General features: G+C 54.3%; 1 protein-coding gene across 3 annotated transcripts in view; it reads left to right on the forward strand.

Moving 5' to 3' along the window:
• The first annotated feature begins 1,856 nt into the window (after window positions 1-1,856).
• Window positions 1,857-15,181, forward strand: part of Thra (thyroid hormone receptor alpha) — a 28,231-nt gene continuing 14,906 nt past the window's right edge. For 2 of the 3 annotated variants that reach the window (NM_001313983.1, NM_178060.4), the window contains exons 1-2: window positions 2,866-3,087; window positions 14,371-14,719. In NM_001313983.1, coding sequence (NP_001300912.1) covers window positions 14,667-14,719 — 53 coding nt within the window. In that variant the 5' untranslated portion in view covers window positions 2,866-3,087; window positions 14,371-14,666. Of the gene's footprint in view, window positions 1,912-2,438; window positions 3,088-14,370; window positions 14,720-15,181 lie in introns of those variants that run through there. The other variant, XM_030245916.1, reaches the window with a different exon arrangement.

The raw sequence follows: 15,181 nt of genomic DNA on the forward strand, positions 1-15,181 counted from the left end.
GGGGATAGGAGGGAACATACGGATGGGCAGGGTGTGTGTGTGTGTGTGTGTGTGTGTGTGTGGTGTGTGTAAGGGTGTGTGTGGGGAGAGTACATGGCAAGGGAGATAAACTGAATTTGAGAAGCACTAGAACCTTCAGGAAACAAGTGGGCAGGAGGAGCAGGTGCTAAGAGGGATGCCGCAACACCAGGTCAGGGGCTATACGCCCAGATCTGAACTGGATCCTAGCATCTGGCGAGATGGCAGCTCTGCAGGCAGCATGCCCTTCCCTTTGCCCTTGTCCGGGTCTGTTATCAGCCCATATTGGGAACGGGGGGGGGGGGGGGAGAAGGGATGGAGATGGTGAACCTTTGTCTTTTAAACGTTCAGTGTGCCCCGCTCTGTCCCCGGCAGGGACTGGTTGAAGGTGGCCTTGTAAGTGCTTCATTCGCTTCGCTAGACCTGTCCTGGAATTTAAGGAAGAGCCCTTAGTCTTTAGAGCCTTACCTCAGCACAGATGTGGAGAATGACTGAATGGACTAAGTCTGGTGGAGCATGACTTTAAATGCCAGAACTCAGCACTCAGAGGCAGAGGCAGGAGGATTACGAGTTCTATACTGACAGTTAGGGATCCATAGTAAATTAGAAACAAAACCCTGTTTTAAAAACAGACAAGCTGGGCGTGGTGGCGCATGCCTTTACGCCTTTAATCCCAGCAGTGGGGAGGCAGAGGCAGGCGGATTTCTGAGTTCGAGGCCAGCCTGGTCTACAAAATGAGTTCCAGGACAGCCAGGGCTATACAGAGAAACCTTGTCTCGGAAAACCAAAAAAAAAAAAAAAAAAAAAAAAAACAGACAGAAGACAGACAGCAAACAAACAAAGCAACAAGTAAAATGAAACAAACAAAACAACCCTCCAGACTGTGAAGAGAGACGAGAGTATCAGAGACGAGTACCACCTTGGTGCCCTGGGTTTTCTCAGTCCTTGTCCTGGTCTAGATTATTGCTGAAATCTGAGTCCCCAGCCTCTGAGTCCTGCCTCAGTGAGGCAGAATATAATTGTATTTCTCATTCCCTGGGATTATCCCTCAGCTCCTCTGGTACCCCAATCCCAAGAGCCTACTTCCATGTGAGCATGGACCCTGAGTCTGTACACGGCCTTGTTCCCCAGGGTTTCAACCAGATTTGGTTATTGTAGAGGTGGCTTCGATTGGCAGCCAGCCACCCTGGTGCCTCAGTGCACTGAGAGCACACTGCAGCCTTCTCTACACTACAGCTGTTGCATGTCCGCTGGGAGCCGGGACTGAGCTGGTTCATTTACTGTTTGCTGACTCTGCACACTGGAGCCTCAATTTCCCCACTGCAGCTGCCGCTGTACAGTGCAGGCTTCTTTCAACCATTGTGTGTGTCCTTCAGTCCCCCTTGCCATCCCCAGTAACCGTAGGCTTCCACTTCGTTCCTCCCTCATCCAGCTTCCTGTCCCTTCCCTATCGGGAGCCCCACGAGAGGCATTCTCCCTTCTCCTCATCCCTTGTAAACCCTTAAAACCCCTTGTAAGAGAAGTGAGTCCATTGGCTCAGGATGTAGGTGGCTGGAACTAAGATGTGCAAGGGCAGCCCAACTTGGAGAGACTGTTGGTCAGCAACCCACTCAGCAAACGATTCTATCCAGTATGAACTGAACGGTTAGAAGAGCAGCTCCCCAGACACACTCTCTGGCTCCTCCCCAAGAGCAGGCTGTGGAGGCAGGGCTCCGCCCTGGGAGCCGTGGGAAGGCTATGGCCCCCGCTGGTAAAACTGGGCTAATGATAGCGGGGGAACCGGCGGGGCCAGAGGGGGGTGCTAGGGTAATTAGACCTCTGCCTGGCGGTAGTAGATCCCAAGATGAAAGGGGCTCTGGCGTCACTGGCAGGGTTTTATGTCCACGAATGCAGGTGTGTGTGTGTATGTGTGTGTGTGTGTGTGTGTTGTGTGTTTTGTGTGTGTGGTTGGCGCACGTGCGCGCGCGTGCGCGCGCAAGGGTCCGGAACTGGCATGGAGACCTCTCCTTTGAGAAAAGGAGTCCACCTATTTGCAGCCACTCTGTTGCTTAGATTGGCCCTTGAACCATTTGGATTTTGATGGTATACACAGGAGAGGAAATATCACCTCTGAGAAGCTGGGAGATAAGGGGCTGTAGCGAGTCTTGTCCACCCCCATTCCCCAAGCTTAGTATAGGAGTATATTGTTGGGGAATGGCTGGTGGGCAGTGACTAGAAAGAGCTTCCATGGAGAACAGAGACGTTTGCAAGAGGAGACAGTGGATTCAGCATTAATGTTAGAAACGAGAGAGGAGGCACAATGTGGAACGAGCCTCCAAAACGGCTAGAAATAGGATGGTTGAAGTTAGGAGGATTTCAGAAGTAACCTGTCCAACCTTTGGATTTTGTGCTCTTACCCTGGATGCTGTAATGTGTTCAAGGTCACACAGGGAGTTGTTCGCAAAGAAGGGACCCGAACTCTGAAACTACCCTTAGCGTTTGGTATCTGGACTTCCTCCCGGATTTATAAGGTGCAGTGATCTCCTCGGTCCTTCTCCCCCTACCCCAGGGTGCAAACCAGAACCCCCCTCCCCCAATTCTCCTCGCAAATGAAAGCTATTTTATTTGAAAATGACATCTTTCTCAAAACGTGTCACCGACCGTCGCTCCTGGATGGAGCCGTAGGGGGGGCGGGGGTGAGGTGGGCGAGTCTGAGCCTGGTAGGGGCCAAGGCGGTAGAGGGGCTGCGGGGCGGCCGGCCAGGAGCTGGGGAGCGGCGGGGGGCGAGGGGCGGGGACCGGCGACTGCGAGGCGGCCTGCAGGGAGCAGCCGCGAGCCGGCCGGGCGCGCGGAGCTGGAGCCCCAGCCGGAGCGGGGCGGGGGAGGGAGGAGCCAGAGCGGCCGCCGCCTCTGCCGGAGGAGCCGCGGGGCCGCCACACTCGCCCCCCGCCCCCCCGCGCTCACTCGCACTCACACCCCGGCGCTGGAGGCGGGCGGCCCGGGCCCCACCGGCCCCCCATGGACGCCCCCGGCACGGGGCGCTGAGACCCCCGCGTCGTTGCTCAGCTCGGACCAGCGCGCCAAGCCGAGGTAAGGAGGAGGGAGCAAGGGGGCATTAATATGCAAATGCATCGCGATTGATTATGCAAAGCCGCGGGTCTCTGGCCAGCTTGGAGGCGGGCTGGGGGCGCCCAGGGGGTTCCCGCCGCCGACCTCAGTCTTTTCCGGCGCCCGGGTGACCCTGTCACAGCCCGAGAGCTAGCCACTTACGCCCTGGGGAAAGAAGGTGCTGTTAAGTGGTCGGTGGGCCCCGGGGTTCGCCCAGGGAGATGGCGTCTGGGCCTCCCCTTCGAGGGCCCGCCCCGGCCTCTGTCCGGCCGGTCTGCTGCGCATTCCCGGGTTGGGCCCCGCTGCCTGCCGAGGCTCCCCCGCCCGCCCCGCCGCGGTTTGTTTACGGTGTGCCAGAAGCTTGTCGTGTCCCCCCACCCCCCCAGCCAAAGAGACCGAATGGCCTTTGCAAAGCTGTCTCTAGCTAGGAAGGGCAATGTGGGTGCGGCAGGGTGGAGGGGCTTGCATGGGCTGGAGGAGAGAGAAGCCCCCCTCCCCTCCCCACCTCTCCAGTTGAGCATGGCTTTCTGGTTGCAACACTCCTAATTGCAAAAACGCGGCGGGTGGGGTGGGGTGGGGGGAGTGTGAGCTTGTAGTAGTGGGGGTGTACTTGATGGTCCCTAGATGATTAGGAGAATTGTTGGCCTGTGGTTGGGGAAGAGAGGAAGAAATGGACCCGTGTTCTGTGTGTGTGTGTGTGTGTGTGTGTGTGTGTGTGTGTGTGTCCGCGCGCGCGCGCGTGCATGCTCCCCGTTTCCCTCCCTTGCAACGTGTCTCTGGTGCCCCTTTTCTATCTTGGGCCCTCCCTTGTCCAGTGTGAAAAGAAGGCCTGGGAAGATGTCAGAGGCAATGAAGAGAGCCACCCATTTTAGGGACTGGAGGGGGGAGCACACAGAAGGAAAGCCAGGGAGACGGGAGGCCTGCCCCTGAATGCTGGCTCTGGACCCAGGAGGGGGAGGGGATGAAGGGGGCCATTGTCCAAGATGAAGGGGGAGGCAAAGGTGACATGCAGACAACAGATATGCCTACACAGACAGCTACATGCTCACTCGGGGACATCCAGGCAGATTCAAGGACAGGAGCTGCTGGACACACCCACATGGGGACAAGGGAAGAGGCAGGCCTCCACTGCAGAGTGGAGCTCAAAGGGTGGGACACACCCACGGGAGACCAAGAGCAGGGCGGAGAGACGGCCTATGCACATACCCACGCATAGGATCACAGGGAGATGCTGTCACACAGGGGTAAGAAGGAGTCATTGTCACCCACACCGAGAAAGTCACTATCGAATGCATGCATGCACACATGCACACACACAGCAATTGGACACAGTCGCACAATCATAAAAGACCCTGTCATTCAGAAACACACACATGTTCACATGTGTCCAGTCATGTAGCCGTCATTGCTTGCCATGACGATCACTGTCACTCAAGCAAACAAACAAACAACCGAAGCTACACATCAATACATGTGTACAGAACTTAGCAACAAGTATTTTCCTGGATTTGGCTGGGGAGCTGAGTGAGGTTCTATAGACAATAAAATCTCTGCTACCGAGAAAATCAAATTTATCTGTATTAAAAGACCCTTCTGCATAATGGCGCAAAGCATGCAGTCCTGATAATAGAGTCTCATTACTGTCACTTGCTATACCACCCCGTTACTAGATGGCAAGCTCCTTAAGACATGGGAGAATCTCTAGAAGAGCCCTGGATCCCACCCAGAGCCGAGCACACTATGAGCTCTGTAAACACTTGTTAATTGATTGACTGTGGGAACTCCAGGCACAGGTGCACGTCTTTACACCTAGTCTCACAGGTGCAGAGGCCGTGCCAAGGGCTCCGGCTGCAGTCACAAGTCCCACCTGGCAGTGTCCAGATAACCCTGTAGCTCGATACATTGTAGCTGGGGCAGGAATGCACTTAAATGCACATAATCACAGACTTTTTCCCTTTGGCTTCTTGCTATCTTTTAGGCTCAGGCACTGTGTAGCAATGGGCTTCCCCCTCCTCTTTAGAGAGACAGAGAAACAAGAGCAAAGTGGGTGCAAGGGGGTTCCAGAGGGCCGAGTCACAGCCCTGCAGCAGGGTCCAGTGACTTCCAGCAGCTGGGTTTGTCCTGGTTGCTGGGGGAGGGGCGTCTGGAGAAGAGTTGGGAGTGGCTCTCTGGCCCTCTCATCCCTAGCCTGTAAGCCAGTGTGGACCTGACTGCCTCTGCATGGGGTTATTTGGCTGGGCCTTTCCTGGGGACCCTAAGTTGTCCCCAGCTGAATGTTTGCCTCCCACTGCGAATCCACCCCTTTTCTCACCTCTGGCCCTCCTGTCCAAACCTGGAAGCTTTCCTTAGGAGGCGTAAGCTGGCAAGTGGCTGAGTGAGTGAGGTGTATTTTTGACTTGGAATTTCTCTCTTAACTCTGTCTCTCTCAGTTGCTGTCTTGGGGTGTCTGGCTCTCCTTGTGTCCCTGCCACTTTGTAACGTTTTTTTCTCTCTCTCCCCCTGCGCTCCTCTCTGTTTCTGCCACAGCCTCTTTTCTTAGAGCTGGCAGCAACATTCTACATACTTTTCCAGTTGTTAATACTCAAATTCAGGCCCTCTGCACAACATCCCCCCCCCCCAGCCTTCCTCTGGGGTCAGTATGGGGGGGTGCTCAGCTGGCTGCTCAGGACATCCTGCGCTTCCTCAGCGCTGCAGCTGTGGCTGGCCAGCAAATTTTAAGGGCTGGGAATGGGGAGGGAAGGGGAATAGGACTGACTGCTGCTTGTGTTGACCCTCAAGCTGGCAGGCCCATCCAGGGAACCTTAGTCAATTCGGTGGGCGCGCCTTAGGTTCAAGCTACAGCTCTTTAAGGAGCCAGTTAGGAGGCTCCTCCCCTAACTGGATCCAGGTGGGAAAACCATGCCCCCACCACCACCAACACACCTAGTGCAGTGGCAGGAGCTGGCAGGACCCAGCTGGGTCTGAATTAGAACTCATGGCCTTTCTTCACATCCCTGGTCACTGAGACCCACCTTAGAGATGTGCCAACAGCTGTGTCTTCTTTGCCCAACTTCATGCTTGGTTCTGAGGGTACAGCTGTTTAGACTGTGCCAATTTGGGGCGGGGGGGGGAACTGTAGCCCACACATAGCCCACACATGAGAACAGAAAGAGTGGCTCTTTTAGGGAGGAAAGTTGAACAGAGGCTACTGGCACAAGAGGCCCACAGCCTGGGGTGGGGGTATGCATGGGAGGGGGGGTTACTAACATGCCTGGCCATGCTCCCTCTAGCCTTGGCCTGCTTGCATAAGAATATATTCGTAATGATTCTGTCATAGAGTACTCAGGACTTCAACTGAAAGATGAACTGAGGTTTGTCACGGGGGCTACATAGCCAGATGAAAGGACAAGGTATCTTTATTCTAGCAGGACATTGCAGGATTTATGTTGTCATTGGTTAAAAGCGGGATTTTGTTGTTTGCTTGGGAGTTCAGCTGCCTAGGTTTGAACCCTAAATGCTGCTTGCTAATTGTGTAACCTTGAGAAGACTTTAATTTCCTTCTTGCCTTGTCTATAAACTAGAGATGATAATATCTACCTCATTTAGCTTTTGACATTTATAGATATTAGATGCTTGGGAAGCTGAGGCAGGAGGATCAAGGCCACTCTTACCTACATAGAGAGTTGAAGGCCTTAGCTCCGTAAGGTATTGTCTCAAACAGATAGACACATATATACTGCTTTAAAAGTGCCCCTTTCCTAACCAGGTGTAGTGAATGGCACAAAGCCACTGGCTGGAAAGGCTGGGGAAGAAAGACTAGGAGTTCTAAGCCAGCTTTGGATACAAAGTGAGACTTCCCCATAAAGCACTTAGTTCATGCCTGGAGACCCTGGGTTTCTGGTAGAAGTTGGGTAGAGATGTACATCTCCTGACCACTGCAGGGATGGGGACAGAAGTGAGGGAGCAGGGAGGGTCCAGCCATCTCACCTCTCTTGCTCACAGGTTGTTTTTTTCTAACAAGACTCACAGCAGGCCTTCCTGCCCCGCCTCCTCTGACCCCTCACCTTTTAACTTAAAAGGAGCCCTTGGCATCTCAGCCTGGGACACACCTCCTCGGCTAAGGGCACATGCGTGAATGCTGGGTGTCACCACATCTCTCTTGGGACAAACCTCAGTGTTGGCAATGAGAGACACAGAGAGAAAGAGAGAACACATACATGAACAAAGGCAGGGGGTGGGGGGCTCTGTCACCCTAGAAACTTGGGGAGGAGGGCAGCTCTCTTCTTCCTCCTTGGGGGGTCCCATCACCCTAGCTACCTACCAGGACCTAGTCGTGGCTCACAGATGTCAGCTTCCTCTATACACAGTGTCCACTAGTAAAAGGTGGTGGCAGAGAGGCAATGGACCAGAACATAGCACCTGGAGATCCCGGATCTGTCCCCGTGTCCCTTACTTGGCTGTGGGTCTAAGGATCAGGATCCTCTTTCCCACAAGCCCCATTTATTCAGCCCCTGCTCTTCAAGGTGAAGTAAGGACAATGAAGGAGCGGAGCGGTGTCTGTTAGTAGATTGACTCGGAGCCCTTGGTGTGAGAGACGATCTCAATTCCAGGTCTCATGGCTGCCGAGGCGCTTAGGGGAACTTTGGAGCCTCTTAAGGGGAGGCAGGTGTGGTGTGTGGACAGAATACTGGCTGGGAGTTGGGGGCTGGGTTTCTGCCACTCACCAGTTGTATAACTTGGGGCCTGGCTTTTTATCATGTAGTACCTGCTTAGGGTAAGGGTCAAGAACATAATAGCATAATATTGGACATAGAGCTGTAGCTTGCTAGCAGAGCTCTTGCCTAGCATGCATGAGGTCCTAAGTTTGATCCCTAGCACCACAGGAAGAAAAGGCAAGACAAATAAGGCAAGCTGTTAGCATGCACAATCTGCGGGGTAAGCTGTTCCTGTGGATTTCTTTCTCCTCCCCAAGCAGAGAATGCACGCACGTGCCACCAGGAACCAGAGACAGTTCCATCTCTCACGGAGACATCTGTGGCTCTCGTGTAGCTGGACACGTGTCCTTTTGCCTGAAGGGCAAAGAGCTGGGGGTACCCATAGGGACCTCCTTCCTGTTTGTCAGAGAGGTCAGAAGTTCACAGGTAGATGGGGAGACAAAATGGATAGTATTGCACCCGGAAATACTGTCCTGTCTCTTTGCTTTGGAGGTGGGCATTCGACCTGGAGAGCAGGGAGTTAGGGTTTACAGTTAGGTTAGTGCTAGGGGCACAGCCACACCCACTCAGCAGTATCGAGGAGTGGTGGTTTGAGCCAAGCAGCCGCCCACCTTCTCGTCTTCCTCCCCCTCCCCTTCCTCTTGTGAGGATGAGATGAGCTCCTGGCTCCAAAGCCCTGGCTTCGTGTTTCATTTTCTCTTTTACCAGGCATGGGGAGGAGGAGGGGACGAGCTTTGGTGACTATCCGAATTTTCATACACATCAGTGAGTGGGTGTGTTGTGCATGCATCCATGTGAGAGTGTTTTGTGCATGTGTGGGCAGGGTAGGGCTCTGAATATCTCCTGGAACGGGTACTGGAGCCCTGCAGCTCTGCGCATGCGGGGTGAATGTGTGAGTCTGCACGTGTCCATGTGTGTGCCTGAGACTCAGCTGCGTCTGCTGTTCTCCCTCCCTCCCTCCCTCCCTCCCTCCCTCCCTCCCTCCCTTTCCTCCCTCTCTCTCTCTCTCTCTCTCTCTCTCTCTCACACACACACACACACACACAATCTCTCCCCCTTCTATTCTCTCCTTCCTTCCTTCCTTCCTTCCTTCCTTCCTTCCTTCTCTTTCCCTCTCTCCCCCTCTGGGTTTCCTATCATGCTCTCTGCCCCCCTCCCACTGCCTCTGCCAGTTCTGACTGGGTGGGGGCTAGCTTTTGCCTCCCTGGGGTGCCTAGAAGAACATCCTGTCTTTCTCCCCTCCACATACACACACCATTCCTTCCCTTCTGAAGCGACACTTTCTGTGGCTGGCAGACAATTTCTTCTGCTTTAGAAGAGTAGAGTGCAGGAGTACCCCCAAGCCCTGTGCCCCTGATGCCATCTGCTGCAAGCGCCTTGGCCCCGTGACATTCATGCCTCCAGCGTTCAGCTGCCCCAGCTTCCAGCTCCAATTACCCTTTCGGCTGGGGGTGGAGTGGGGAGAATATACTATGCCCAGTTTTTTTTGGGGGGGGGGGTGCTCCTAACTCTGCTTTCTTGGAGACTTGGATCTCCTGCTGCTTTCTCTGAGGGGAATTGGGGAAAAGGGTATGAAATCTGGTGGAGGCTGGGTACTCGCCCATCCATCCCTTCAAATGTGGAGGCTGGGCATAACCAGGGAGGTGACCCTAGACCTAGCACCTTTGATACTTTATGGAACTAGCCTGGACTAGGGGAAGGGAGAAGAAGCAGGTGAGAAAGGCTCTAGGGGTGTGGGTTGGGAGCACCCTCTTTGATGTTAATACTGGGCATCTGGCCCAAGACAGGCTACTGTTTATGTCTTTCTGTCTTTGACCTGCAGGGGGGAATTTCCTGTTATATTCCTTGTGGTGGTGGCGGCGGTGGAGGGGGGACAGGGAGGATCCTTTGTTTAAGCAACCAGTCTCCCCGTCATGCACATCCCCCATCTAATCTCCCATTCCCTGGTGTTAAGGCCTCCAGTAGCTAGGAAACCTGACTTCTTGGTTCTTGCTCTGGAGTTCTAGAATCCCAAGCAAGATCCCACCCAGAGACTCTGCCTCTCTGGGTCCCCACCCCCATCCCCATCTATAAAGCTGTGCCTAAGTCTGTGTGTACTTCTTTGACACCTGCCAAATAGTCCCTGCCTTCCCGCCTTCAGTCTCTCCTGGCACCGGGATAGCCGAGAATTGGGTGGGGCAATTCTGCCTAGTCCTTACCTGAGAACAGAACAGGGTAGGGGTCTGTGAAGGAGGGAGAGGTCCCAGCCCCTGGGAGGCATCTGTCTCAAAACATAGGGTGTGTGTTGCTACCACAGGTCCTCAATGACCATAGATACCCCCTCCCCACTCTTAGGTTGGTGGCTACTTGTGGGAACCCACGTTGGCACCGGGCACGTCTGCACACAGATGGCTATGTGCCTGTGCATGCCCGTGTATGTTTAGGGCTCCTGTGGCTGCCCTGGCCTCTCCACATTACCCTTGATGATTCCATAGTATGGGATCGGGACATCTATGCGGGATGATTGGAAGTTGGGGAGGGGGGTTCTTTAGTAGCAAGCAGAGGGGAAGGGGAGAGGGGGTGTGAACCTACCCACAGCACTATTAATAGCCCACATGCCAGGCCACCAAGAACCAGCTGTCACCGTGGAAACCATTTCGGCTCCCCCCATCCCCCATCCTCCATGGGGTGGGACTTAGGCCGGGCAGAAGCATCCCCCACCCATCTTTCTTTGTTATTTCCCTTTCTCCCTTTGTCTCTCTCTTTCATCGACCTCTCCTCCCTTTATTTGTTCTTCCTATCTCACCCCTTCCTCTCCTGCCTGCCTTCTCATTCCTCCCTTCTTTCTTGCCCCCTACTTCCTTAACATCCCTGGCTCTACCCGCATCCTCCCTGCCTCCTCTTTGTTCTTCCCTTTGTATTTTTTTTCCCCTTTTGCCCATTTTTCCTATTCCCACCCCACCCCACCCCGTCTCTTCCTCCCTTTTCTCCCCTCTTTACAGCAAGCGCCCTACCATATGTGTGTGTGTGTGTGTGTGTGTGTGAAGGATGGCTGGGCTTTCTTCAAAGCCTTAAGGACAAAGTTCAGGGGCCCCAGAAAGGTGGGGCCAAAGCCAGGTACAGATGCTGAGAGGTGTGCCTGCTAGCCGGCTAGGGGAGAGGCCCTGCTGGCTTCGGGAGTCCTTTGGGGGTATCCCAGGGATCTACGGAGTAGAACAGGCAGCAGTGGGAACCTGGCACAGTGCCCATGGATGCCGCATTGGCTCCTTGTCCCCATCCCCTCATTGCAGAATCACTTAAGCTTAATGAAATGCTTCCCCCCCCCCCCACCCTATGGGCATCTTTCCCGTGCTGCCACCCAACAGCTCTTATCCAACTAAGAAAGAGTGGGTTGCCAGGCCAACAGACAGATGGGTCCTGCTGTCCCGTTGTCCATCTGAGTGTCTGCATCCCATTGTTCTACCCACTCTGTCTCTCTGGCTCTGAGCTCTCCACATCCCCCTGCAAAAAAAGGTACTAGAAATGAGTTGAACTGGACTCCAGAAAGAGGGGCGAGAGGCTGCTCTTCAGAATGGTTACCCTTGGCATAACAACACCCTTCTCCACGAACCTTTTCCTACCCGTAGCTAGCTAGCCTAGCGTGGACTCACATGGTTGCATGCATGGCCGCTACACAGAGCCCCATATGTCCTTGGAGAGGTTTTTAGGTGTCCCCAGGGGTTCCAGAGTCTTGCTAGGCGCCAAACAAATGCCTTAAGTAGTGAAGGTAGCACCTTGCCCCTCTTCCAGTGCCAGGAGATAACCATAACCTGGGCTACATCACATGGCACTGGGACACATTCAGCCCAGCACAGAGGTGGGGCAGAGAAGGACTCTCCCCTCCCTCTGTGGGCACGTGCAAGCCCTTGGCAGTGCCCAGACACATTTGGAGTTAAGGCTGGGCCAGGGAGGAGAGAGGGGAAATAAACAGGGTGGCTTAGATTGGCACTACCCCAGGTCTGCCTTGTAGCAACTGGTAGTGGTGGGATACTGGGGGAAGGGCACCTCCAGAGCTATGGCCGGAGGCAGGAACTTCCCATGCCACACTCACTCCTGCTGGGGTTCCCTGCCAGGCCCTGCCCACAGCTGCTAATACCCATTCCTACACACCCCGCACCCCGGCATTCTTTGCCTGCCCCCAAGGCCCGTTCCCCAGGGCTGCCCCTCTCTCTGCTTGCCCACTCCTGGGTCTGCCTCCTCCCTTCCCTGGGGGCGCTTGGGCCTCGGGCTGGCGAGTGGATTTTTCCAGCTTCTGTAAACAAGTGATGGCAGCGTGCCAGGCGGGCAGGAGACAGGCGGGGGCAGCACCGCAGCCAGGGTGTGCCAAGCACTGAGGCACGGTGGGGAGGGGGGTGCGGGGAGGGAGACACCCAGACCCAAAGAGAGAGAGAGAAAGAGAAAGATTCAGGCAGTCAGACTGACTCAATGAAGCCGTACTGGACACAGAGAGCAGTGGGAGACAGAGCAGTCAGTCTCTATTGTCCAGCCCCCCAGAATGCTCCTTGCTGTTGCCCCTCTGTTCTAGCCTAGCTAAGAGCAGTAGGCCCCAGTGCCCGGCCCTGGGCATCCCCACCCACTTCTTCTCCTCCCCCACCTCCACCCCTTAGGGCTGGCTATGCCATTATAAATTTATAACAGGAATTTCTCCACAAGCCAAGAAAAACTTGACCTACTTTCTTGACGGCTCCCTGGGCTAAGTCTCCCCGCTCACCACCCCCAACTCCTGTCCAGCCCCAAGTGCTCAGTTCTAGCTTTGGGGGGGGTTGTCAGAGACAGAACGGGCCCCCTTTTCTGTACTCCTCCTATTCTCTCCACCCAGGGGTTGCCTGAGTGCAGAGGCCTGTCCTGCTGTCCTGCCCCTACCCAGTGCCCTGCCTTATCTCTGCCCCCTCCTCTCGCCCCAACTGGACTCCTTATCAACTCAAGGGGGTGGGGCAGGGGGCCCAAGGCAAGGTCTCTGATACAGCAGCCACGTGATGGAGTTGTACATGGGAGCCATACCCTTTGTCCCCCTCCCTTATGCCTGCACCTGCCTGTGTGCATACACACAGGATGGCACAGGCCTACAGCAGGGTCACAGTGGCTGGCTCAGAGGAACTGGAGGTGGGGGGTTGGTCTAGCAACCCCCCCCCAGCTCCTAGTAGCTAAGAACGGCTAGGTTTCAAGACAGGCTGTGGAGTTGTTATCCCTCAGCCACCTGCTTTCTAGCTGCATGAACTTGAGGGAGTCACCAAGTTTTCTGGGACTCAGTTTCCCCATCTGGAAAGTTCATTTTATTATTATTTTTTGATGTTATACAATTTTGTTTCTGAGATAGGGGATCACTGTATAGCCCAAACATGCCTCGGATTTGTGACAGTCCTCCTGTCTCAGCCTCCTGAGTGCTGGGACTATAGGCATATATCATCACATCTGGATCCATCTGGGGGAAGAAAGTTTTGTTTTGTTTTGTTTTTTATTTTTAAAGATGAGGTCCTTAGCCCAAACTGGTCTTAAACTTACTGTGTGGCTGAAAATGACCCTGAACTTCTAATCCTCCTGCCTCCAGCAACTAAGGGCTGGGAGGACAAACATGCCTGGCCCTTCTGTTTGCAGAGCTCCTGTGCCCCCTTCAGAAGGCACAGATCTGTTCAGTCGACATCGTCACACAATAGTTCCTTCTCCTTTCCCCATCCCGGTGAATGGCAGCTGATCACCTAAGTCAGCTAATTCTTGTCCTGAAACTGGACAGTGGGGTTTGGGACTTGGCGAGAGGGATTTACAAACCCTTAAAGGAGCAAGGCATGGTGGTACATACCCTTATTCCCCAGCAGTCCAGAAGCAGAGGTAGGTGGATTTCTGTGAGTTCTAGAACAGCCTGGTCTATATAGTGAGTTTCAGGCCAGCTAGAGCTACCTAGTGAGGCCTAGACTCAAAACAAAACAAAGTCCTCAAGGGGCAGGAACCGGGGTTTCATTAATGCACAGGAAGCTGAGAGTCAGTTCTCATTGGCTTCTGTTGTCTCGTTCCTTCAAGACCCTAGCGTGGGGCAGGGATATAAGCCAGAGGTAGAACATAGGCCTATCCTGCCCACAGGAGACACTAGCATGAACATTCACAGTCCCTATACGCTCTCCCACTGCCCCACCCTGCCTTTGTGGGGACCCCTATGCCTGTGCGGCAAACTACTTGTCTCTGCTCCCCTCTTGCCCTATCACACTGGTGAATCCTAAGAAACCTTGGTTAAAGGGTGGTAACTATAGCTAATGTTTAATAGGCGCTCATAAAGAGCCAGGCATTTGTTCAAATGTGAGAATCCAGACTTGTTACCTGCTGCATAGATGACCTCATTCTTTCCCTTCATCCCTCACTGTGTCTCGGGCCTGCGTCGTAGCTCTCCAACTGCACCTGCGATGTGATGTTATTCTGGTCCCGTTCCTATACCTATCCTCCATCTCTACTGCCATTTTGCTACAGGCCCCTGAAAGTTACTAAATACCCCCACCAAATCCTGCTCAGTGACATACCTCTATGGCGACAACTTCTTACCCCTGCCTCTCTCTTCTCTCCACAGGTATCTCCAGACAGGACAAGTCTCTGAAGACTTCCCAGCCCCTAACCCAGTACCTTTGACCAGCTTGCCCCTAGCTCTCCCACCTGCCACTCCCTGGCCCCTCCCACCACCAGCCCTCCCATTTTTTTGGGGAGCAGGGCATGGTGTGAAAGGCTGAGTACTGAGGGGGTTACTATGGGTGCTGTGCCCTAGGGCCTGGGTGGCGGGGGGTGGGTGGCCTGTGGGCGTGGGGGGGCCAGTGTGCCCACCCCAGTCTCTTGGCGTGCTGGAGAGCATCCTGGATGGAATTGAAGTGAATGGAACAGAAGCCAAGCAAGGTGGAGTGTGGGTCAGACCCAGAGGAGAACAGGTAACGAATGGGCCTGGCAACCCGGTAGTACGGCAACAGATATGGATAGCTCTCTGGGTAAAAGAGAGATGGTCTCTGTTTTAGACATGGCTTTTAAGCACCCCTGGACATGGACATGGAGCCAGCAAGCCTGCTGCTTACCTTAGTCCAGGGATTGAGGGCATGCTCGTATTTCTTAGGGAATCGGGCACTTAGATTGGGATGTTCACTTTGAAGGAGGAAGCGGTAGGAAAGGGATCATTACAGGTAGCAGACACTCTGCCCCTTCCTTGGCAGTGCTGGGCCATCTCAGCACCCCCCACCCCTACCCTGTGTCTCTTCTCTATTGTTACCCTCACTTGAGCATGTGTGTGATCCCAGTGGCCTTGCCATTTTCTTCTTTCTCCCAGTCCATTCACTGCCTGACCACAAATAAGCGTGTTATCCACAAGCCATGGTGCATATAACATAACATTTCCGGGT

The sequence above is a fragment of the Mus musculus genome, chromosome 11 (assembly GCF_000001635.26).
Source record: "Mus musculus strain C57BL/6J chromosome 11, GRCm38.p6 C57BL/6J".
NCBI classification, from domain to species: domain Eukaryota; kingdom Metazoa; phylum Chordata; class Mammalia; order Rodentia; family Muridae; genus Mus; species Mus musculus.